The 25387-nt window shown below is 47.9% G+C and overlaps 4 protein-coding genes across 4 annotated transcripts; 2 read left to right on the forward strand and 2 right to left on the reverse strand.

Moving 5' to 3' along the window:
* Nucleotides 1–4322: 4322 nt before the first annotated feature.
* On the reverse strand, nucleotides 4323–6441 carry EI90DRAFT_3064614 (uncharacterized protein; the record flags this gene model as incomplete). Its single annotated transcript, XM_039060819.1, has 5 exons — nucleotides 6209–6441; nucleotides 6085–6160; nucleotides 5619–6030; nucleotides 4827–5568; nucleotides 4323–4760 (listed from the first exon to the last, which is right to left on the reverse strand). Exons 1-5 carry the CDS (start codon nucleotides 6329–6331, stop codon nucleotides 4326–4328), a joined length of 1788 nt encoding a protein of 595 aa, XP_038914333.1. The 5' UTR covers nucleotides 6332–6441.
* An 11116-nt stretch (nucleotides 6442–17557) lies between these two features.
* On the forward strand, nucleotides 17558–18614 carry EI90DRAFT_2925808 (P-loop containing nucleoside triphosphate hydrolase protein; the record flags this gene model as incomplete). The annotated part of the gene is made up of 2 exons (XM_039054895.1): nucleotides 17558–17915; nucleotides 18016–18614. The coding sequence occupies 2 exons, from the start codon at nucleotides 17558–17560 to the stop codon at nucleotides 18612–18614; spliced, it is 957 nt and encodes a 318-aa protein (XP_038914334.1).
* A 1444-nt stretch (nucleotides 18615–20058) lies between these two features.
* EI90DRAFT_3125975 (uncharacterized protein) lies at nucleotides 20059–21413 on the reverse strand (the record flags this gene model as incomplete). Its single annotated transcript, XM_039063885.1, has 3 exons — nucleotides 20059–20420; nucleotides 20474–20900; nucleotides 20949–21413. The coding sequence occupies 3 exons, from the start codon at nucleotides 21411–21413 to the stop codon at nucleotides 20059–20061; spliced, it is 1254 nt and encodes a 417-aa protein (XP_038914335.1).
* A 1448-nt stretch (nucleotides 21414–22861) lies between these two features.
* EI90DRAFT_3290502 (uncharacterized protein) lies at nucleotides 22862–25133 on the forward strand. Its single transcript, XM_039067223.1, has 2 exons — nucleotides 22862–23332; nucleotides 23389–25133. The coding sequence occupies exons 1-2, from the start codon at nucleotides 23129–23131 to the stop codon at nucleotides 24799–24801; spliced, it is 1617 nt and encodes a 538-aa protein (XP_038914336.1). The 5' UTR covers nucleotides 22862–23128; the 3' UTR covers nucleotides 24802–25133.
* Nucleotides 25134–25387: the final 254 nt, after the last annotated feature.

Genomic DNA, 25387 nt, shown 5'->3' on the forward strand with positions numbered 1-25387 from the left:
CTTAGGCGAGGGAGGACAATAAGAATTCTAGGCGCAGTAGAACTATAGCATGAAAATTTCATTTTTTATTCAGTTTGAGAAAAATACACTGTAAATAAATCCTGTAAATAGAAGGTAGAGCATGAAAAAGGAAGGCGACCCAAGGAGTATAAAAGGGAGACCCTTTCTGCGACTTTTTGCCCCCCTTAGAGAAGTAAGAAAATAGAGTATTATTTTTCTCAAGCATTTCTGGTTGTCACTCCAGTGCGAAAAAGTGATATACAGTTAAGATTGCCACTGTAGTAAAAGGCAGCAATTAAGGAGAGAAATATTAAGTAGATATTTCAACAGGAGAGCTGGTTAACACTCCAGATTTCAAAGTGTAAACACAAAACAGTTATCTTGCTACTGTTAAAACAAGCAATAAAATAAGACAAAAATAAAATAAACCCAAGGGACACTCCAGACACAATCCAAATCCATTAACTGATTAGAATCTTTGAAACTTCACCAAGTAGAAGATTAAATCCAAATTAAACAACGCTACACAGAATTACACCTAGACAAATTAAGAAATTTCAATAAAGAAACAGCTCTGCAGGGCTCGGTTTATCTGTAAGTCAATTCCCAGGAACTTTAAAACTAACCCATAAAAATAGAATTAGCCAAAACACTCGGATTGGTACTATATTTACAATAAATAACACTAGTACACTTCCCCATCCTAACTAAAGAACCAGGGAACAGCTTGGTGGTGGTCTCGTTTGAACCTCCCAACTGACCTTCCTTCGTTCTCTCCTTCAGCAGGGTGACGTGGCGGACCTCATGTGACCCAAGCCGCATGTATATAAACACACCTGGGGTGGGAACTGAAGAAGTAACCTTCTTCTCAACATTCCCACTTCAGTCTAAGTGGCCAGGGATCGCTGTCCTGCATTGGGCCTGCCAGTACGCATGCCCGATCTACCCCCCGTGAGGTCCTCAGCACCGGACGCTACGCCTGGACCACCTCGACCCCAGACGCGTCCCTGACAAGTGGTTCAAATTGGTTCGTAACTACATACACACTGAAGAAGGTGTAAGATTCTACACTATGATGTATCATCTTGCCTGGTCGTTGAAGACAGGCAAACCCTCGCAAGAGGATGTCAACACCTGTACCGACTGGTACAGGGTGGCTACGAACAACCATGCCTCACGAATGCATATGTCGCATGACGACATTGAGACAGAGGCGAAAAGACTTCCCAACCAGTATCCCCCTGCTCATATTGCACAGATGTACATCCTCACATGTAGATGGATAAAGCCAATGACTGACGACACTTGTGAGCATCGTAAAATTCAGCATCAAGAACGAGCACTCATGTACTCGAACCCTCCCCCAGTGTCATACTCAAACCCACCTGTGATGTACGCAAACCTTCACCCTGTGGTGTATTTGAACCCTCTGCCACAGTACCCCCCTCTGATGTACATGCACTCATCAGTGTATGAATCCACCCATGCACCACCAGTGCATGGGCATGCTCCTCCATGCACTTCCCATGGGCAAGGCCATCCTGCACACCATGTCCATTACTCTCACTGTCATCAAGACAAGGATTCATCCATGAACGACATCAACGTCAAGACTCATCATGACAACAACAACTATCTCAGTGATGATGTTGCTGTCAATACAGCAAGGTCCATGATGACTCATAGGACCATGTCAAATTGCCCATCTGGCTCTGGCCTGTCGGGGTCTGTGCTGTGCAAACGGATGAGGAACTGAACCCCTCATATCCCTACCTTCATCAATGACAATACCATCATTGATTATCTACCTTGTACCATTCCTCCTTCATCAACAACAATGTTGTCATTGATTGTTCATGTCATATCTGTGCATACCTGACCCCGACCCGACTTCCGGACCTCCACCCTCTTCACCTCCAGAGTCATACCCTACCGCTGCCGTTCCAATACTCACCTCCGGTCCTGGCAACACACCTCCTTCTACCCCCCACGCCACCTCTACTCCTCCTCCCCTCTCCTCCCCTATCTCCATCCGCTCCGATACTCACCTCGGACCGAACACCGCCCCTCTCGCCACCCTCCTACTACTTCTCCACCCTCCTACTCCGCTCCTCCTTCACAACACCTCCACCCTCCCGTCACCCTCCTATGCTTCCCCCGTCCACTCCGATACTCACCTTCGGACCTGACAACTCTCCTTTCCGCCACTCCTCCTCCCTTACCTTTCCCCTCTCTCCTCCCTCTGGTACTCCTCCGCCACCCTCCCGCCAAGTTACGACCTTCCACCGCTGTCCCGTACTTCGTACTACTATGTAAACACCATTGCCAATATCCCTCGGACTTTCAACCCCGCCTCCGTAACCTCCGTAAGCTCCGCAACCCCCAAGCTTCGCGGATCGCCTTTGGCACTTTTGCCGCTTGTAATGTATCTCTCGCCTTTACCCCTCATCCCTATTTGGACTACTGCTTCTTCCCATTCTAGCCAGTTAGTCATCATCCCCACTTCTCCTCATCCTCCTGCCCCTCTGGGCCTCGCCCTCCCTACCTCCTTTCGGACGTATCACAGGTCCTGCCTTATGACCTTCAGTACCGCTCCGCTTCTTCTACCCTTTGTTCCCGTTCGGACGTCTTCGTTCCGATTCGGTTACCCTTTGTTTTCCTTGTGCTTGCCCCCTCCATTATATATATCGGCGCTTGTACATACTCGTTTTGGTTCAGTCCAAAATCGACCTGAAATGCCCCCTAGAGACTTCCTGCTCACCTACTGTGAAATTAAGGACCAAATGGACAAACAGCAATGGCACAGCGCTCCGCTTGAGTCGCTGAGGCCAAGGTCCCTCCATGCTAAGTCTCCGATTCCACTCCGGAGTCGTCTGCATCCGCCCGGTTCTAACAGTTCACTTTATTCTTCATTGACAACAATTCTGCTGTCGATGACCTCAACTTTCAACATCGTCACTATCGACAATGGTATTTAATGACTTGTTCTCAATGGCATTGAAGCCGTTTTTCTCCTTATCATTTCCTACAATCGCAGCGATGAGAAAGTCACTTCATCGTCAACAACACTGTCATCGAGATCTGGGTGCATATGTTCCAGGAGAAACTCTAAGTGGGCTTCGCCTACAAACTACTATTATAGCCTCCTGCAATGTGTGCCCCCATTTGCATACATTCTTTGTATGTAGAATGTCAAATTTAAATTTCTTCAAAATGCTTGTACCCTGTCTGCAATTTAATATCGCAAGGGAGGAGGATGGAGGCTGTGGCCCATGTCTATTCCACTCACAACATCAATTGATGTTGTGTTGTCTAATAATTATGTCGCGATGCTAATTTAGCATCACAGATGCTTCTCTATTTATTTGTGCCAAGAATGGATTAAAATGTATATAAACCCTCAGGGTAGCTGTGTGTGTGTAATTCTCGATATTTTACTTCCCATAGAGGCTGCCCGTTAGGGCGCCAAGGGGAAGGGGCGAGGCCCAAGGCATATTATCATACATGTTTCTATACTCAAGTTCCACATGATTCTAAGCTCCCGGATAACACCAACATTGTTCGCCAATGCCCGGATTCGCAACTGAACAATCCAAATTCTTCTGAATTGTGACAGTGGTAGACCGTATCACATGAGCCTATTATGCTGTGAGTGATTCCCTATAGAACGTCTGGGTCCATGCCAATTGAACTCCTAACTCCTGGCCGGTTGTGCCCATGAGAGGCCCCTTTTGGGTAGTGAATAGAAGACTTAGTCATATGATATGAACCTTTTCTATACTCAATGTAATCGGTAGTGGAGAAGTTGGTGATCAAGTGATCATGAGACCGGCTCCTCGGCTTGTTGGCCCGACGCATAAACACGTGCCTCTTGAGACTTTGGAGAACCACGACCTCCCAACAGGTGAGTCGAACCAACGTCCTCTCAATCGGCAAACACCAGCGAGAGAGTAGATTGGTGGGTGTTACCACTACACCACCACTCCTCCCCTAAAGAGCAGACCAGCCTTTACTTCTACCCCGTCAATATACAGCCCATAAAAGCGTATTATTAGATGGACCATCTGTGGCCTGAGGCGAACGGGGGAACGGAACGTTACCATCCCCAAACAAGTAAGATAAACCTTTCAATTTTCTCATGGTTTTTTTTTCTCAGTGCACCATCCCCTGCACCACCTAAAATTACCTTTAACCGGGTCACTTCATATTGAGAGGCTTCGACTTTCATCGGGGTGGTCACCGCGCTACCTCGCAGTTCCAGGTCACCCATTGTGCACAAGATAATGATTATGGCTGACACATTTACACAATCAGCCAAAAGCAATTCAACTAGTACCACAGAATGACCAATGACCAGCATCACAAGCTCCGCCAGGGTACATACTCCTTACAGCATCCCACATAAATCCTTCATCAGGCTCAAACATTGCAGGGACATCCTTTGACAACCCCAGCAAGTCATCATATGTTCCATCATCCTGGGACCCAATGGTGCGAAAAGTCCTTGAAGAAGCCCCGGCACACCAGATATCAAATGAGGTGAAGGCACTCGTGCGGACCTGTTTCTCTTGCCTTGATGGCTGCACCCTTTCAGGTGGTATTATAACAGAGACTTTGGATTCCTTTGATGCTAGTGCATTCACCATTCGAATCACTGGGGGTGGTCTTGTCGACTTGGCAAAAATTCCAAGCTCGGATGGGTCCATCACGTCAAATAAATGTTGCTTTGGGCTGGTCCCATAAGAGTGATCATTCTTCGACTGTATCATGAGGACAGACATATTGTTCCTTCATAGTATTGTGTGTTGGTAAAGAATTGGAATGACCACATCAATGCCATGTTGATTATCTGCACAGATGACTCCGACACCCCGAGCAGCAAGCTTAAAGAGATATTGGACAGAGAGTACCTTGAAATCATAAACCTTGATGAAATGCGTAACATAGATGCGTGAGCTCTTGAATGTCTCAGCAAATGAGTCGTTACAACTGCCTGTCAGCAGCCTTGAGGGCAATGAATCCTTGATCGACTTGTGATAGATGTCGTGGGTAAAGAGCGCTTCGAACAACGAGGTCACCATGACCCCCCCTGGCTCCCATCTCCCTTCCTTGGACATAAGGTCATCTACAGTGTCGATAATAATGTTGCACGTAATGAGTTCTCCCCGATCTCCCTTACTCATTCCAGGCCACTCCAGAATGTCTTGTAACATCTGACAGGACCGGTCCTTATCCCGGATGGTGCACAAGATGATAGCCGTGGCCTCGGTGAGGATCGGCTCCGAGGCTGCAACTGTGACGACAGACTCAAATCCATCCTTGACACCCAAGCATACATGCATGTGCCTCTCGACTTGGTTCATCTGGTTCCTTACTGCCAACGTTCGGTGCCGACCAAAGTAAATGCTCGTATTGAAGTCCAGCACAAGACGATGAGACATCACGGCAAACTTTTCATCGAGGGTCAAGGCGTCGTTTTTCCACGCATGGCAGAGAAGTTTCTGGATAGCAAATACGGTGATTGTGTCTTTGACGCATTCTCCACCCTCTTGGTAGCGTGTTAGCCATCTACAATGACATAAAGTTATTATACTGAAGAAAGATCTGGGAGAACGTACAAGGGACGACCTAATGATAACCTGAACGGTAACTTAGTGACATCATCCAGAGTCATGCCCTCACAAAACTTCATCACCATGTGATCGAAACCTAGTGCGCTGAATGGTTTGACACTGGCAAGTTCACCTTGGAGAATGCGGCTTGATGGGTCAAGGGAAGGTGGTGGGGAGAATCGGTCAGACTCCCCTGTTGTGGATAAGAAGAGGGTCCAGATAGGGAACGACCGTAAACTCCGCAAAGCACGTCTCATCGATGTGAATGCGGACCACCCTCTACCAGTATTTAAAGGCGCCAAGGTGTGGGCTTCATCAAATGCCAAACTCAATATGGGAGTATGCTGCGCTCTGAGCCCGAAACGAGGGTCGATCCTCCCTAGTACTTGTCGGACGACAGTAGCAAGTTCAACCGTGGCTTGTGCATAATTGTATCAGTCAAGACCATGCTTATGGAAGTAATGGGGAATACCATTTGTTTTTGTCATGAATGTCCCGGGCAGTGTTTTCTGTTTTGAAGGAGTCATCGGCCAATTACTTGAATATAGCTGCCTCGACTGTGAGTGACCTAGCAGCGACACAAAACAGAGACTTGCCTCCTCCGCTCTGACCAATACCCCCTTGTAAAACTGCACACGTAGAGGTGCTTGCTGTCCAAACCGCTGTCCAACTGTCATAAATAGTCGAAACTGCCTGGCAAGGGATTTAGGATAGTGCATTAATGCCGCTGACTTCTCGGCCGGTGAGAGCTCAGAAGAAGAGGTGATGATACTTTGTATTGAGTTATGTGGTCCAATGACGTTGGATACCCTCTCGAACAATGCAGTGAGAAATGCGCTGAAACGAATATCGCTTTCATGCTCTTTAAGGCCAATCCTTGTGAACCAATTGAAGACATTATGGTCAGGAGCCGGATATCCTAGATTGAAACATTAGAATCACACAGAAGAATACAGGAAGAAAATATCACCTTCAGCTCCCTGACAGAGATTGAAGGGGACTACAAAGTGCATCTTGGAGAACTCGTCGACCATTCGTGATTTCCCCATGCCAGAGGACTGTACGATTGGTAAGAGGCAAGCATATGTACCAGCAATATTTTGTCTCATCATGTACTGGTAAAGAATGTTGGCAGCGTCTCCTCTGTATTTGGAAGACCATGACTTGACTGCCGCTGGAAGGAGGTTGGAAAGGAAAGACACAAGCAGGCGACGCTCTACCCACCATCTTCAGATGATTGAGAATCAAGTATCGCTTCAGGGTCGGGAGGACCCGCAGGCTGGATGGTTGGAAGAAGAATTTCTATAACTATCACAGTTTATCAGAGCCATCCAACGACGCCCAAAGCCTACGGTGCATACCCAAGTTTCGTATCTCCTTGAACAATTGAGCCTTCCATGCTTCCTCTAACCTATCCCCCAACTCGGGATGTTGTGCGATTAAACCATTCAGTGGCAGTAACCTGTTCGAGTCGAGTAGTCCGTCTGATTGGAGGACAATTTGGTTGAGAAGAAGAACATGAAATTGATTTCTAGGGAGATTGGCAAAGTGGCGCATGAACTCCACGATAAGTGCATCAGGGTCAAGCCTTATGTGGGTGACTTCGTCCAGGACATTGGGATGAACCGCAAGAGTCATGGGTGCACGTTTAGAAGAGGGCTCACCCACTGACGGCCCAATCTCCAAATTGGATCTCTTTAGAGCTGACTGGTTTGGGAGCGGGACTTGAATTTCGCGACTGCCGTGCGGATGTTGCTGGGGAGGCATCAAGTCTCCTGAAGATCTGTCGTGGACTCGGACTCGTACCACACCGTACTCGTCAGCGTACGTCGCTGCTTCGGCGTCCACTCCCGGATTCCTGAAGGCAGGCTCGGTGACTTCCACCAACGAGCCTCCGATGTGCACAGGTTCTTCTTCCATTAGTGTTTCTGGGGCCAAGGCATCTAATGGAACGGCTCGGGCATGCCTACCACTTCGCAAAGTCGGCATGTTGCAATGTGTTCAGTAGAGTAGGAGGACTTGAGATGGACAGTCCCAAGCCGATCGAGGGATGCATACTGTAAAATGTAATAACAACTAGCTGAACACTGGATATACTAGACTTCCCCTTAGAACTTCCTTTGGATTTGGCTCTCCATATAACATTCAAAACGCGACATATTCCGTGGATCGGCATTGTGGCATTCAGTGTGTGGCCTGAGACAAGCTGTTACGGGGATGGGGAAAATTCCCCATTCCTCGATCCGTTCTTATAGTGGGATGAGTGAGGTCATATCTGGTCTGTACCATAACAGGATATGTAATCGATGAGTGATCCCAGTCTTGCCTGGGGGTGGACAATCGAGTTCCCATCGATCGCGATTGGTGATGTAGTGAGCTATTAAGGGATTGATGGTAGGTAGTTGGAGATGCCAGGATGGACGGGTCAGCCACGGGTACTTGGCGCTCCTCAATGGAGCGTACCGTGTGCGAGGTCGCGACTTGTGAGATGGGTGAGAACTTCATATAGTTGCTATCGGGTACTTGGCGTTCGCAGTGTGAACGTACCAGTAGCGGGTTGATGCCATAAACGTGCAATGAGGACTGACTAGTAGGGCCTTTGGTGACTTGGCGTTCCCAAAGGGAACGTACCGTTGGCGGGGAAACATGATGACTGGCGAAGGAGGGAACAGATGGTGGATGGGCGGCGACTTGGCGTTCGCGTAGCGAACGTGCCGGCATCACGGGAAGATGGGCCTCAAAGTATTCACGATCTCCAAGATCGTGAGGTGACGTCGTATGTTGAGTACTGGGGGGAGAGCGGAGTGATGAAGACCCATAGGGTACAGATTCAGTAGGACGATACACATGTTGAGAGTCTTCAACTCTCGACCTCGAGCTCTCGCGGCGAGGGCCGTTAGAGGACTCGATATAACCAGACTTATAAGACATATTGAGAGTTGTACAGTCACACGGGTTCAGTTGAGTCACAGGGAGGGTTGTTACAGAAGATGGTACACGAGACAGTTGTAGAGCAGTTGTTAGTTAGCGGGAACCACCTTTGGCGGTTTCCGTACAAGACGCATGACTATCTACAAATGGTAAGGTCACGGGAAATCCCGCGAAACACAAACAACCTCGGCCAGCACCAAAACCCCAATGGGGAAAGCTTTGCATGAGGGGGGGAAAGGGGTAGAACGGGTAAGGAGGATAGGGTAGCGGGATAGAGGACGGAAAGGAGAAAGAGGGGAGGAGCGATAGAGAGGGGAAGTCTTTGACCATGCGACGGATATGGTCGTTGGAGACTCCGTATCCGTAACACAAGCGCTGAGCAAGTTCGATCTCCCATGATATTAAATGTTGCCATCACTTAAACATTAGTACAGCGTTAATTTCATCCTTCAGGAGCAAGTATGGTCCTTTCAGCACAGCGACAAGGAGGGCCAAACGACAGTGATGCATCGAGCATGATGGCTCTTGGCCTAGGCAGGTGACCAGCCTCTCTTTAACGGGAAGAGAGGCTGGTTTCACTTGATGGGTTACTGAATGTCGGGTCTACTGAATTGCAAGAAAAGGGTCTTACCCAAGGTTTTTCCGAGATGATGACATGAAGGAATTGCGTAACTCGAGGAGGGTTGTTTGTTTGTATTTACCTTTTGCCTCAGTGAGGCTGAGACATATCTGATACATCATGACAAAAATCTCTAAAATCTCCATGTAAAGATTATTTTCTAAATCGTCAAATACTTACACTAATAATCCAATCCTACCACAACACAGCCATGCAAAATGAGAATGCAACACCCGGTAGCTTACCACAGCGGGGCCGACCACCTTCCACTAAGCGCAAAGTGTCAGCCTCGACTCATCCACATGTCACCATTGAGCCGCTCTCACCGTCCAAGAGGGTCAGAGTGAATGACCACCGATCATTGGATCCAACAATGCCCTCGATGAATTCTGGAACTTTCGGACTTGGCTTTGGAACTCAACAGTCACCACCCCCAGCGGCATTCCCTACCCAAACCTCGTGCTCCTGCACATGGTACCCTAAGTCTCCTTGGTCTATGATGTTTCCCGTTCAGCTTCAGCACCTAACCTCATGTCCGACTATGGTGATCGGCCTACAACTATGTGTGAGGTCTGCGGAAGCTCGAAGGTCAGTTGCTCAACCCAAGCTGAACAACATAGAAAGCAGCACCTAGCCAGAAAAGTGGAGGTTGTCTTCGAAGTCTTGCGCACTCAGCAGCTCACAATTGGGGATGACCATCGTGGACCAGGATGAGCTGCTCAAGAAGGACATGAGCCCTTCCACAAGGACCGAGATAATGTGCTTCCTGCAAGGCCAGAGGAAGTCAAACCGACCGTTAGATTTTGTATGCGCGATTACCCAATGGCTCGCTATGGAAGAAAGGACAGGCCAACGCATAGTGTACCTTCATATAGAATCCCAGTGAAGTCCCCCCAGTCCGAGGAGAATGCAAATGTGCCATGTGTCAGGAAGTCGCGAGTATTTACCGATAGCTCATTTGAGGCACTCCAGAAGTATTTTGTTGAGCAAGTTATTGTTGGAGGAACCGTGTGCTATGAGGGTACTCCAACGGAGCTAACCTGAACAGCCACATTCCTGCATTAGCGTGGGAACATTCTGGGAGAGCAACTCGCCCAGAATCCACCATGTGACTACTTAGTCACAAGACCTCTTTTATATTATTTCGGTCTAACCCATGCCAGTCCACGGATATATTCATTCATTTGAATTCATTTCCTTTTCCCTCAGTTCTTCACGCATATTACCTTTAGTCCTACTCATAGGTAATATCATTAGTTCTTCACACATATTAGCTGAGACTGAGTCCTACTCATAGTCCAGCTCCGAGATCAAGTGTCGCTCATCAACAGTTATCGAGTGTTAGAGATGGGCGGATTCAGACGACTCCGGAGTGGAATCGGAGACTAGCGTGGAGGGACCTTGGCCTCAGCGACTCAAGCAGAGCGCTGTGCCATTGCTGTTTGTCCATTTGGTCCTTAATTTCACAGTAGGCGAGCAGGAAGTCTCTAGGGGACATTTCAGGTCGATTTTGGACTGAGCCTTCATGAGTATGTACAAGCACCACTATATATGTATAATGGAGGGGGCGAAAGCACAAGGAAACCAAGGGGGACCGAATCGGAACAAAGGCGTCCAAACGGGAACAAAGGGATGACAGAAGCGGAGCGGTACCGAAGGTCATAAGGCAGAACCTGTGATACGTCCGAAAGGAGGTAAGGAGGGCGAGGCCCAGAGGGGCAGGAGGATGAGGGGAAGTGGGGATGATGACTAACTGGCTAAAATGGGAAGAAGCAGCAGCCCAAATAGGGATGAGGGAGAAATGCGAGAAATACATTACAAGCAGCGAAAGTGCCGAAGATGATCCGCGAAGCTCGGAGGTTGCGGAGCTTACAGAGGCGGGGTTGAAAGTCCGAGGAATATTGGCAATGGTGTTTATGTAGTATGAGATCACCAATGCAATGGACTAAGACCGAGGTGGAGTCAAAGTCCGAGGTAGGAACTATGACAGAGGCTCAGAGCAAAGGTATGAGCGGTGCCCAAGTACAAAGTACAGGTCAGCGGTGGGAGGTTGTAACTTGGCAGGAGGTTGGCGGAAGAGGACCAGAGGGAAGAGAGGGGAAGTGTCAGGTCCGAAGGTGGGTATCGGAGCAGACGGGAGAAGAGTAGGAGGATGATGGAAGGGTGGAGGTGTTGTGAGGAGGGAGCGGAGGAGTATGAGGAGGAGTAGGAGGAGGGTGGCGAGAGGGGTGGTGTTTGGTCCGAGGTGGTTATCGGAACGGACGGAGATAGGACAGGAGGGTGGCAGAGGAGTGGAGGTGGCATGGGAGGTGAAGGGTGGTGTGGTGCCAGGACCGAATGTTACGGGGATGGGGGAAATTCCCCATTCCTCGATCCGTTCTTATAGTGGGATGATGAAGGTCATATCTGGTCTGTACCATAACGGGATATGTAATCGATGAGTGATCCCAGTCTTGCCTGGGAGTGGACGATCGAATTCCCATCAATCGCGATTGGTGATGTGGTGAGCTATTAAGGGATTGATGGTAGGTAGTCGGAGATGCCAGGACGGACAGGTCAGCCACGGGTACTTGGCGCTCCTCAATGGAGTGTACCGTGTGCGAGGTCGCGACTTGTGAGATGGGTGAGAACTTCGTATAGATGCCATCGGGTACTTGGCGTTCGCAGTGCGAATGTACCGGTAGCGGGTTGATGCCATAAGCGTGCAATGAGGACTGACTAGTAGGGCCTTCAGTGACTTGGTGTTCCCAAAGGGAACGTACCATTGGTGGGGAAACATGATGACTGATGAAGGAGGGAACAGACGGTGGATGGGCGGTGACTTGGCGTTCGCGTAGCGAACGTGCCAGCATCACGGGAAAGTGGGCCTCAAGGTATTCACAATCTCCATGATCGTGATGTGACGTCGTATGTCGAGTACTGGGGGGAGAGCGGAGTGACGAGGACCCATAGGGTACAGATTCAATAGGACGATACACATGTCGAGAGTCTTCAACTCTCGACCTCGAGTTCTCGCGGCGAGGGCCATTAGAGGACTCGATATAACCAGACTTATAAGACATATTGAGAGTTGTACAGTCACACGGGTTCAGTTGAGTCACAGGGAGGGTTGTTACAGAAGACGATACACAAGACAGTTGTAGAGCAGTTGTTAGTTAGCGGGAACTGCCTTCGGCGGTTTCCGTACAAGACACGTGACTATCTACAAATGGTAAGGTTGCGGGAAATCCCGCGAAACACAAATAACCTCGGCCAGCACCAAAACCCCAATGGGGAAAGCTTTGCACGAGGGGGGGAAAGGGGTAGAACAGGTAAGGAGGATAGGGTATCGGGATAGAGGACGGAAGGGAGAAAGAGGGGAGGAGCGATAGAGAGGGGAAGTCTTTGACCATGCGACGGATATGGTCGTTGGAGACTCCGTATCCATAACACCGAAGGTGAATATCGGAACGGACAGCGGTAGGGTAGGATTCCGGAGGTGGGGAAGGAGGAGGTCCGGAAGTCAGGGCGGGTCGGGTATGCACGGATATGACATCGAGTGTGTTCAGTGGGAGACTGGACAGCTACAAAGGGAGCCGTCATTATGCAACCTGGACAATGAGAAGCAAGGCTTCTCATGGGAGACCATAAACGAGTTCTCTGTGGAGGAGACACAGTGGGTGATGATGACAAGAGTGCCAGTCATTTGGATGATATTAACAACAATTGCTGTTGGCAATGAGAGGGCGATGTCACTCAAGGGACATGCAGCAAGTGGGAAGAGAGATGGGAAAGGTTCAAATCATGTCCGAGATCCATACCTTGTGAGTTTGATTTCATGATGACAAAATAAAATAATGGATCCACGCACATTTGTTATTTTCCTAGGGTTGTACCATTGCACTATGTATGATGTTGAGCTTTGGGAATCAGCGAATCAATCACATTCAATCGATTCTCAGCATGTTGATGTTTGCGATGAACACCAACCAAACAACAATTTCAATTTTGAGTCGAATTGGTCTCATTGTTGCACACAGTACGACTCACAATCGACTTCACATGGCAGCTGAGGGTGCATCGGCAAATCTAAAAGCACTAGGGCGCCAACTGGTGGAAAACAAAGTTTCAGTGCATCTGGTCTATGACAATCTCAATCAGTACTGTCATTTATGGCACCCATCACTCGACAGTTGCACATCACTAGAAAGTGGGACCGCTGCGACGCTCATTATCCAGCATGAGGTGGCAGAGGGGGCCTTTGACGGGATTGAATATGAACAACGGCGAGCCTCAGTCTGAAGGGAACAGATCACTTATGAGAAGATCTGGGGTGACATCAAATTTGACCATCTAGCCACAATTGGAGCCACCAGTATCCTTCGGATCCTTCCTGAATATCTTCAGCCTAGTCAGCCATCTAATGACAGCCTATAGAGGGGGGGCCGTTTGGCCTTCAAATGGGCCTAAAAGGGGGTATTTACTAGTGGATGTCCTGGACATCCTGGTGAAGAAAGAAAAGGCCTGATCCATTCACCAGGACATCCTAGTCTGGGACTCATCAGTGTGGTTCTGAATGTGGATTTTGTTTGAATTGTTGCTAAGGCTTCATAAAGGGTCCTTGTATCCACTTCCCAATTTGTGAATCAATACAAAAGGTCACGTGTCGGAAGATATCGGGTTGTGTTGCTCTGATGCAGGTTTTCGAGTCTTCCCACATTAAATTTGCTGTCACGGAATGGGGATGTTTTAGTGTCAACCCATGCAGTCATTACCCAACCCAACCCATAGGGGTTTTGGGATACTGTACTCCACTGACCAACAACCACCAGGGTCCTGCACATGATGCATGTGTGACGGACCGCTGGCTCATTTTGATGCATGACACCCAACCGGCCAGGCCTCTACTCTATTTACCGGAGTTAGCCAAATGTATTTTATTTCAAAAGGAAAGCAGTGGATGGGAAATTTGAAAACATGTTTGCTGTACTCCCTTGTAAAAAAATTCTTACTCCCGGTCATCATCCATGGATGGGTTTGCTGAAGCCGAGCCTGATACTCTTGATGAGGCTCTGCCTTCCTTTAGCCTTCAGAGCCAGGATCTTGGCTGGGGAATGCGAGCTAGATGGGCACGCAATTTGGATGAAGAAATGAAGAAATTTCATTTTTGAATGTATTTAATTTACAAAAAAGGAAATTTGAAATCAATTTGCATAGCCACTGAGAAGGCAGCCCAACTGCATGACATGGATTGCTTGACTGCCTGCCCAGTGTGATGCATGATGTGGCTGTGTTTTGGGCCGGACCAGCAGGCCTGCATGATGTGTGACCAGTTGTTGGTTGGTGGAGTACAGTAGTCAAAGGTCAAATACCCATGCACACAGAAAATTAACACTTTATATATTACTCTGGACATGAAACAAAGTTGGGGTGTGGTGGCATAAGTGGCGCAGCATGTGCATTTGGGTTGTGTAACCTTTTACGTCGTGTGTGTTCGATTCTCACTTGTGGAAGTTTTTTTTTCTCATTTCTCATGCACAACAAGTTATAATGTCTCCAATTATTGCATGGGAGGATGCAAAAAAAGCTTGGATTAATGAGAATCAAACCCACAACCCAGGCTGCATAGTCTTAACACTGTTAGAGACCGGAGCAAGACAAAGGAGTCGTCTCCATGGCAGAGGGCTTCAGCCTCAGTGACTCAGGCCAGGAGCACTGTGCCAAGTTACATGTCTGTGCCCTAATTTACTTACTGGCAACAAGAACTAAAGGGGGATCAACTTGTAAGGAGTCATAACCTACCCCTCATTTCCCATTACATAATTGTATAATTGTCTTGTAATAAACATGTATATACAAAGTACATACAATAGTGTGGGAAAGTGGAAAGAGCAACTTAGCCTTTTCCTCCCATACTGTTGCAAATAATAACTTCATACAAGTTACTTTTGTTGGCAGCCTGAGGAACTAGGCTAACCAGGGTTGGCACCTGCACCAACCCCTTACACAACTCTAGTCGATTTTATCACTGAAGTGTAACCCATGTACAAGTTAAGTATATATAGTTACAGCGAGGGCAGGTCCGTGAATAGTGGGACCAAGCAGAGCGGAGCTAACGGGGATAGATGTTAGCTGACTGAATATTACCGATGAGTCAGGTTGCAGGTTTAATGGAATGACAGGTTAAGACCCACAAGTGGAAAGGAGGGATGGGCCCAAAGGTAGACTTGCAGGGCAAGCAAGTGAATTGCCCAGCGGAGGCAGGAATGTGCTAGCAGATGTCGGAGCTGTCCAGAGAACTTCAGGGCTCTGTACTTAGGGAGGCATAGGTAATATATTGAATTGGAGGGGTGGTGACCATCAGGGGGGTCGGAGGTGATCACGGAAACCGGAGGCTCCGAGGTTAGTGGCAGAGGAGCGGAGGTAATCTGGAGGAGCAGAGGTGGTCGAGGGTGGTGGCCATGGATGGATATGACAAACACAAGCTGTACCGCTTATGCCGCAGCTGACCAACTGTTTAAGGTCCGGAGTAATAGATAAAGTGTGGATTTCCCGCATGCCCGGGTGTTTTCAACTTCACAGCCTTGACTATGCTCCCATGGGTTGGGTTGGGTAACAACCGCATGGGTCAACACTAAAACATCCACTCCGTGACTATGTAACTCCCTTTGAACTCCCTTGAACTTGGTGTGGGAACATCACATGTTGCCAGATAGCAATTCAGACTGGATCCTCCTTCCAATTGCATTGATTATATAAGTCTTAGCAACAGTGAAGACCCTTTTCCAACATGACAACCATTCAGTAAAAATCCGCATTCATGAACCGGGGTTTGATTCCAGCCTCTATATAATATTACAAAGTCATAGAGGCTGGAGTCCTGCCTAAGGACATCCCCAGGATATCCTAAGATGTCCTGGGATGTCCTGGGATGATTCTATAATTCAATCAAATTCAATCAAATGCTTCTGTGATTCAATCAAATTTGTATTATTCAGGGTAGACATTCAAAACATAATGCTGCAATTGAATCTGATTTCCCATAACAATCCTCAGGCTGCTCAACTGTCTGTGCACAATGCTGGCCACTTGTCATATCCATCCCCAGCCATCGACTTCCAATCCCTCCAATCCCTCCAGTCTACTTCCGCTCCTTCTCCACTAACCTTGGAGCTCCTGTATTCTGCAACCCCCTCAGTACCCCTCGATGGTCACCACCCCCTCCTTTCAATTTATTACCTATGCCTCCCTAAGTACGGAGCCCTGAAGGCTTCCAGACAGCTCCGATGTCCGCTAGCACACTCCCGCCTCCGCTGGACAATACACTTGCTTGCCCTGCAAGCCCACCTTCGGGCCTATCCCTCCTTTCCGTTTCTGGGTTATTGCCTGCCTTTCCGTTAACCCTGTAACCCAACTCGTCGGTAATATTCAATCAGCTAATGTCTAACCCCGTTAGCTCCGCTCGGCTCGGCTCCGCCATTTGCGGACCCACCCTTGCTGTAACTATATATACTTAACTTGTACATAGGTTACACTCCAGTAATAAAATCGACTAGAGTTTACCCTCTTCAGTTCTGGTGGCCAGTTAGTAAGTTAGGGCATGGACATGTTTACTTGGCACAGCGCTCCTGGCATAAGTCGCTGAGGCCGAAGCCCTCCATCACGGAGACACTCCTTCGTCTCGACCTGGTCTCTGACACCACTGTCTGAAGGGGTGTCAACACTGTTTCCCATGGCCCCAACACACTTTACGCAGATGGATAGCCCCTTTGAATAGCTTCCAGAATATAGATTTTGAGACTGAATTGACCAATAAATCATCGAGAAAAACGCAAAATACTTTTTTGGATGCGAGTCTTTTGGGTTAGTGTGGCTGTCCACCTCATGTCTGTGCACAGTGCTGGTCATTGTCCGGAGGGGTGTCCAGACTGTTTCCCACGGTGTCAACACACTTTGCGTAGTTGGATAGCCCCTTCAAATAGCTTCCAGAATATATAATTTGAGACTAAATTGACAAGCAAGTTATTGAGAAAAATGCAAAATACTTTTTTGGATGCGAGTCTTTGGGATAGACTAAATTTCACTGACAGTCCATCGAAGTCATCGAAATTCCCAGACTTGTACCCAGTCGTTTTCGCTCCGTGGACATGCACAGCACACTGCAATGTGGAAATGTAACTAAGTAACTTTTGTATTCAATGTAAAGTCACGTTCTGCTTTCAATACAAAGAGTCACATGCTACAGGGATAAACTCAAGTCCGATCACCTACTCCGAAAATTTGCGCATGACACTTCGCTCTAACGACTGGTACACATTGGCAGTGGCAGTACACTTAGGCATTTGCCGAATTTGCTGCCTGATCCCTCTTGAGCCCACTTACATTGCCTTCCAAGCTCGCACTCTCAGATCTCCTCATGCCTTCCTCAGAGAGGCACACACACTCAGTCTCGCCACCCCCAGTTGATTTCATCATAGCTAAGAGTGAGCAGGAATGGAAGAAGCGAGCATGCCGCTTCCAGGCTGAAATTGTGCATTTTTTGCTTCGGAAGCCTAAAAAGGACTTGGTTTCTACTGCCGCTACAGGAAGTGGAAAAACATATATTTTCTTCCTCCCCTCCTTGTTCGAAGAAGAAAAAGGCAGCATCACTTTTGGAATTGTGCCTCTAAAAAAACTTGGTGACCAGCACAGAGATAGTGCACAACAATTGGGATTGACTGCCATATCGCTTGAAGCAAAGACAATTAATAAGGAAGTTGTCAAGGTATGTAACAGTGAAGACACATACTTTTTTGATCATAACTCATTTCGCCAAATAGGAGATTGAAAGCTTGGCATATAATTTCGTTTTTCTTGGGCCTGACTTGCTTTGAGGGGCAATCTTGAAGCCGCTGTGGAGGAACAAAATTTTTGTTAGTAATATAAATCGCATTATTGTGGATGAGGCACACTCTGTGGCCCAGTGGTCATCTTTCCAAGCAGCATACAAAGAGCTAACATGGCTCTATGCATACCTCTGTCACCGATGCCAGTGGTACCTGACATCCGCAACGTTGAATGCCAAGACATGTTCTCAAGTACTTGGGCAGGTTGGCATGGCTCCATGGATAAGCCCAAGTGGTGGCAATGGGACCACATGGCTGCGTCGATCTAATGAATGGCCAAATCTCCATTATTGTGTGTGGGAAATGGAGTATAGTAAGAGTTCTTACTATGACCTTGCTTTCCTCATTCCGCTTCACCTGGAAGAGTCACACCCGATGCCAGAATCGTTTGTCGTATACTGTAATTCTTGTGATGAGGCCGAACGCAGTGCAGAATTCCTACGATCACGAGTCTGTAAAGCGCTCTGCCACAAAATCATTTGGATCCATTCTGGAATGTCTGATAAGCACAAGCTGAAAGTGGTGGAGGACTTTAGGGATGGGAAGCTTATCGGCATCACCAGCACGGAATCACTTGGATTGGTTTGACCTCAGGGTTTAATGCATTGTACAAATTCTAATGCCATCCCCGTAGGGCCACGATCTGCACAATGTCACACGATTAGTTCAATACTGCCCACCCGATAATCTAAATACCCTGACTCAACGGTTCGGTCATGCAGCAAGGAATCCAGACATCCATGCAATCGTCATTCTCCTTGCCCCAAAAAGTTATTTCGAGAAGAACCGTCAACGACAGGATGAAAGGGCCCAGAAGGCTGCAGAGTCTCACAAGCGTAAATGTCAGGGACGTGTCCAGGGTTGAGGTGGTCCGGGCGTAGCGTCCGGTGCTGAGGACCGAGTGGGGGGTAGATCGGGCATGCGTACTGGCAGGCCCGATGCGGGACAGCGATCCCTGGCCACTTAGACTGAAGTGGGAATGTTGAGAAGAAGGTTACTTCTTCAGTTCCCACCCCAGGTGTGTTTATATACATGCGGCTTGGGTCACATGAGGTCCGCCACGTCACCCCGCATACAGCCGCGGTCACCTGGGTGTCCCCATGGGGGATCCCGAGGGCATATGCTGCACGCGTGCACACTAGGTTGCACCCTAGAGCCATCCAGGGTCGTCCGGGGCTAGGCATGTCGTGTGTGCGTTGCAGGCGGGTCAATAATACATAGATATAAGGGAAAGGTCATCCGTGTGAAATAGAAATAGAAATAGGAATAGAAATAGAAGTGGGAGAGGGATAGAGGGGGAAGGGATATGAAGGAAGGGTGCAGGGTGGGAGAAGGGGTACCGGGTGAGGTGGGTCCGGGTGGAGGTGGGTCAAGCAGGTGTGCCCTGACAGTATATAAATTCATTAATTCCACCAGCCAATCTATCAGTCAGAACCCACCCTTCCTTCTGGATGGATTACACAACCAGCATTTTAGGACGGCTGCTCGCAACGCCTCAGGATACTGCTTCACTCTAGCAAGGAATTTTGCAAGGTACAAAGCGTACTTATGCTTCCCACAGCTCAACAGGATTGGAATCCACACGGCAAGGACATCAAGAATGATATCAACCATGCCATAGTTGATTGCATGAACGAGGATGCAGTAATACATTGCATCACAGTTAAATAATACTTGGTTATTTTGTACTTGGTCTTGTTCCATATCATGATGATGACGTTCACGTAAGTGGCTGGCCTGAAACTGTTTGGAGGCAATGCTCTGAGCATGATGTTTGATATCGTCCAGGGTTGGGTTGGACTTGAGGAATCCCGCAATGTCCCCACCCACGTCTTCCTTCCATGCATTGAGTATTGCAACATGGAGAATATAGTCGATCCCATCGTTCATCATGTGGAAGGGGGGGACTTTCTGATTCAGCTTGGCAGTGTTATTTGGAAAAAGGGTCATAATATTTGTAAAGCTCATTTGGGTCATTATGCATTCCCGGTGTTGAACCATGGATCCGGTTAATCACATCAACACACGCCACTCATATGTAAAACAGTCCAGGTATTGGCAAGAGAAAGCCTAGCTGCTCATACCAACCCTCCTCGATTCTCCTTGAGCGCATTACAGTCTCGATCTTCTCTATAACACCAAGATCTCCATGCACAAGAACAACGTAGTTCTCAAAAATCGTGTCCTTGATTATCCCACTCTGTTCCAGCAGGGATGTGATGGCTTCAATGTTGCCATCTATTGTTGAGGCTTTAGCATACATCGCTTCGGCAGTTGTGTATGATGTTTTTTCGGGGTGAAGCTGGAACTCATATGGTGGTTCCCCAAGTCCTGATCGTAGTTCAGGCAGGTATTCCTCAATGAATGTCGACACGATATGCCATTGCAATGTTCCTTCAGTTGCTGGCCTGCAGACATTTTGGGGAAAATATCCTCATATGTCGTACCTTGGAATGGATTAATTCCTAGTTCATTGTTAGGGCTCCGCTCCCACAAGTATTTTGCATACTCAAGATCTATGGGTAGTACGCCATTGTGCATGTTGAGGAACAGTCCGGTAGTGATACTTTCAAACATCTTCTCATTGAGATCAGTCGGCTGCCCCACACCGAACTTGAAGTCACAGTTGTCGTATGCAATATTGACCACCCTTGTTGCCCCAAGGGTCTTATTGGTTTGTTTCTGGTTGTTGATAAGTGACTCGCGTAAGTTCTCGATGGAAGTGGGCGAAACAGCAATCCCAATGTGTGCAGCCCACTGTCGGACAGACCTGGATGCGTTGGATGCTGCAAGGTAAAATGCATGCTTGGTCTGTAACGCATTACATTTGTCATTGGAGCTGTGGATCAAGATGGAAAGGATGACAGTGGTCTTCTGTTAAGGGTAAGTCCTTGGCCTTAGGGAAATTGCTATAGTACTCACCACATCGAATAAATGACTATTTCTTACCGCGGTATTGCGGCGCTTGTGGTCATTGTCCCCAAATTGCTCCTCAAGTTCTCCCCCTACTTCAGTTGTCACCATGGCATCCCTGGTAATTCCATATTTTCTCCATCTGCGCTGTTTTCCATCGGTGTTTAGTAGCTGATGTATGGCTTTCCATAAGATCGGTGCCTTCTGTTGGAAAGTAACCTTCAGCGTGCTGATCCAGCTGGCCTCAAGCTGTTCTGCTCGCATCCTAGAGATGCTCATATGAAGCCCAGCAGCCTTATCTGAAAGGTCTTGCATTTCTTTCTCATACATCGACTGTACAATATCTAGAATCCATTCCTTGAGATCGGGATGTTGTCCTAGATCATTCTCAAGGTTCCGTCGGTAGTCGCTGTAGTGTGTTGAGGCACAAATTGTGATAAGCAAAGTAGAGAGTGAGATTCCCTCCCTACTCATGAAACTCAAGACCTTTTCAGTGCTGTTTAGGGTGCTAGTCATGAAGATCGAGTGTAAGGTCGGTTGAGGTTCCGACCTTGGTGTTGACTCCTGCTATCCTCAAGCTGTCAGGAATTAGGCAGTATAGAGCTGTAATTTCGACAGGGGAGGAGAAGAGTGAAAACCTGTTTCACCCTTCCCCGCAATTTATATACATTGTTTACATCGAGAAATAAAGAGTAATAAACAATGAATAAAGAAAGCGTGCACAGCACGCATCACCACACATCCATTCCCTACATCGAGGCTAAGTGGGCTCAAGAGGGATCGGGTGGCAAATTCGGCAAATGCCTAAGTGTACTGCCACTGCCAATGTGTACCAGTCGTTAGAGCGAAGTGTCACATGCAAATTTTCGGAGTAGGTGATCGGACTTGAGTTTATCCCCGTAGCATGTGACTCTTTGTATTGAAAGCAGAACGTGACTTTACATTGAATACAAAAGTTACTTAGTTACATTTCCACATTGCAGTGTGCTGCGCGCATCCACGGAGTGAAAACGACTGGGTACGAGTCTGCAAAATTCCCAGGTCACTGATATCCCAAAGACTCATGTCCAAAAAAGTATTTTGCATTTTTCTCAATAACTTGCTTGTCAATTTAGTCTCAAATTATATATTCTGGAAGCTATTTGAAGGGGCTATCCAACTACGCAAAGTGTGTTGACACCGTGGGAAACAGTCTGGACACCCCTCCGGACAATGACCAGCACTGTGCACAGACATGAGGTGGACAGCCACACTAACCCAAAAGACTCGCGTCCAAAAAAGTATTTTGCGTTTTTCTCGATGATTTATTGGTCAATTCAGTCTCAAAATATATATTATGGAAGCTATTCAAAGGGGCTATCCATCTGCGTAAAGTGTGTTGGGGCCGTGGGAAACAGTGCTGACACCCCTTCAGACAGTGACCAGCATTGTGCACAGACATTAAATAAGTTGGACAGCCACCATCAAAAGACTCGTGTCCAAAAAAGTATTTTGCGTTTTTCTCAATAATTTATTGGTCAATTCAGTCTCAAAATATATATTCTGGAAGCTATTCAAAGGGGCTATTCAACTATGTAAAGTGTGTTCAGACCGTGGGAAACAGTGTTGACATCCCTCTAGACAGTGGTCAGCATGTGCACAGACCATGGGATGGACGAGTATGGCATTCCGGGACAATTTGCAACCATTGAATCAAACTGAATTAGGACATCTGAGGACGTTTGCAACAAATGAATGAAACTGAATGGCCAGGATGTCCTAGGACGTTTATAGTGAAAAAGGCCTTTTAGGCCCCATGCAAACGTCCTGAGGTCCCCCCTATAAAGGCCCACATAGTGGTTGTCCAAGGTGAAAAGCGCTTACACCGTCTGATTAGTCACGAGAAATCCGTGATCAGGCATGTGAATGCCAAAGCGGGCGCAGCCAGGTTTCCCGGCCAGTGGCGAACAGAGGGAAACCTGAGGTCAGCTGGGGGCAGACTGCTAACTCGTGATTAGTCTCGTGAAATGGGGACATCAAACAACAACATATTCCGTGGATCGGCATTATGTGTGGCCCGAGACAAGCGCTGAGCAAGTTTTGAGTCGAGCTCATTACATAAATGTTGCCATCACTTAGTACAGCTATTCGTCCTTGAGGAGCAAGTACGGTCCTTTCAGCACAGCGACAAGGAGGGCCAAACGACAGTGATGCATCGAGCATTACGACTCTTGGACATCTTAACTATTTTGTTTGATGGCTGTTCTAACGAAACACTGGCGTCAGCGGCGCGAACTTGCAAATCGTGGCAGATCCTGGCTCTGCAACGTTTGTGGCGAGTGCTTGAAACTCCATTGCCTCTCCTTTGGCTGCTAGGGTTTGATGATTGGGAAAATACCAAAAGGGTGTTCGATGTGAGTGTTTCGTGGTACTATTTCCATGGGACGCTATCTACGACTTTCTCGTGTAGATAGATTTTGAGGCATTACCAAGGCTCCAATTTTACGCACGATTTGTTCAATCTATCACCGTTCATAGTGGATACACTGATGATAGTCACATTCATCCCCGGCTAATCGGCGAGTTTGCCCACATGGCACAGTTTCTGCATCCACATCTTTTCCCGCATCTCGTTTCTTTGGATTGCCTCCTCGATGGACCAGAGGCAATCTGGAGGGCCAGCTTTTGGCTTGGTATACGCCTTTCCAAGATCTCGCTCTCTCTCCTTGATTGTACAGAAGCTGCCTGTCTTCTAGCCATTCGATCACTCTCTCATCACGGCGCCTTCTTGACATCCCTCAGTCTGCACCTCGACCAAACTTCAGAATTCAGTGAAGCCGTCATCGAGTGCTTTGTGAATGCATTGAAGCCGCTGGTTAACCTTGTATGCTTGACTGCAAACTGGGAAATTCTTTTTACCCCAACCGTATGGACTTGCATTGCCCAGTTCCCGAACTTGAAGGAAGTCCGCTCATCATCCCTTGAGGAATTGGACGCCGACCCACCCGATCCCTCGGCCTGGTATAGTTTCGAACCCCCCACATTAGATACTCCATTCCCATCTCTTCACACTATCGCGATGGCAGTCCCGTCTCAGTTATCAGTAATCGTCTTAGGGTATTATCCCTTGGATGGCGTACGTTTCCTCGGACTGCTACTGACAGACAAAAAGGACGATCCGCTAACAGAGCAGTCGCTAACCCGAATCGTCACAATATGTAAAGGCTTACATGAATTACTCCTCGTGGCCCCTAATTTTAGCCTCCCTGTGCTGAAACTGCCTCTATTACCTAATCTCACTCATTTGACGGTCTGCACCAACGGCGTTGAGACGATTAACAATGCTGATTTGGTAGATCTAGGCTCTAAGATGCCCAACCTTGAAGATTTAGGTTTAATCCCGGTGCAGGTCCATGATCCTCCAAGTCTAACGCTGGAAGTCATACGGGCAATCGCAGGCGTATGCCCCCGTCTCGGGCGCGCTTCGTTGTACGTCAATACGGACGTCTCGGATATTCGATTCTCCTTCGACGACCCTCCTCTTCCTTCGAATCACCCACTTTCTACACTATGCTTCGCACCCTCCCCAGTCCAGAATTGCTGCGAGGTGGCAATGTATCTGTGCACTGTGTTCCAGGACGCTCGACATGCGCCGACGATCATGGCACCAGAAGTCAGTTTCGAACAACATTTCAGTTGGGAGGGGCTAGATCACAGAACGGATCAGGATCCTGGGGAGGGGTGGAAGTACGTTGCAGAGTTCATGGGCACGCTTAGGAGGCGGATCATTCTTCCGTTCCAAAGGGAATTGGAGGCGTTACGAGGGGAAGTCCGATTTTATACCGCCGGGAAGGGTCCAATGAAGGAAATTCCTGGCGTTTAATGAGGGGACTGCAATCGTACCGCTTGGTATCGGTTGTACGGCGCGTTTTAGCATTCCATCGCACTCGAAACGGAGCCGACAGGTTCCTTTTTTAATTTACAATTTCTCATCTTCAGAAATTCGCTCCCTCGCCCACCAGCCATTCATCAGTTCGCATTGCTCAGGGTCTCTGCCTTTTCCCTCCTTTCACCGAGCTGCTGTTTGACGTATTTGGGGAGCGAAGTATTTGAATCTTTGCAATGCCAGAAGGAAATTTGCTGCCTTGAAAACATGGGCCAAACGAGTGTGATGGCAGGGTTCGGACATATATACGTGCCTACTGTATTTGCGACAAAGTCAACTAATCAGGGCTAACAACTGCTGGTAGTGGGCAACGGCCACAAAGGGCCCATGTGAAATTTGCCGCATGCGCGCGACGCGTGACCCGCGTTCTCGTACATACAAAGGAAGAGCAGGAAAATTACTAGAACTGATGACAGCCACAACTGAAAGCGCTAACAACTAAAACAGCAAACAGAAGCTAATGTACAGAGGTGAAATACAATGAAGAGAAAGTGAACTACAATGAAGAGAAAGAGTAACAGAC

This window comes from Cantharellus anzutake (genome assembly GCF_015039405.1).
Source record: "Cantharellus anzutake strain C23 chromosome Unknown EI90scaffold_35, whole genome shotgun sequence".
In the NCBI taxonomy this organism is placed as follows: domain Eukaryota; kingdom Fungi; phylum Basidiomycota; class Agaricomycetes; order Cantharellales; family Hydnaceae; genus Cantharellus; species Cantharellus anzutake.

Excerpts from the sequence above, each read along its gene's own strand:
- EI90DRAFT_3290502 (XM_039067223.1), top strand. The coding sequence starts at position 23,129 with ATGCATCGAGCATTACGACTCTTGGACATCTTAACTATTTTGTTTGAT. Across the intron at positions 23,333-23,388 it reads ATACCAAAAGGGTGTTCGAT|ATAGATTTTGAGGCATTACC; the intron begins GTGAGTGTTTCG and ends TTTCTCGTGTAG.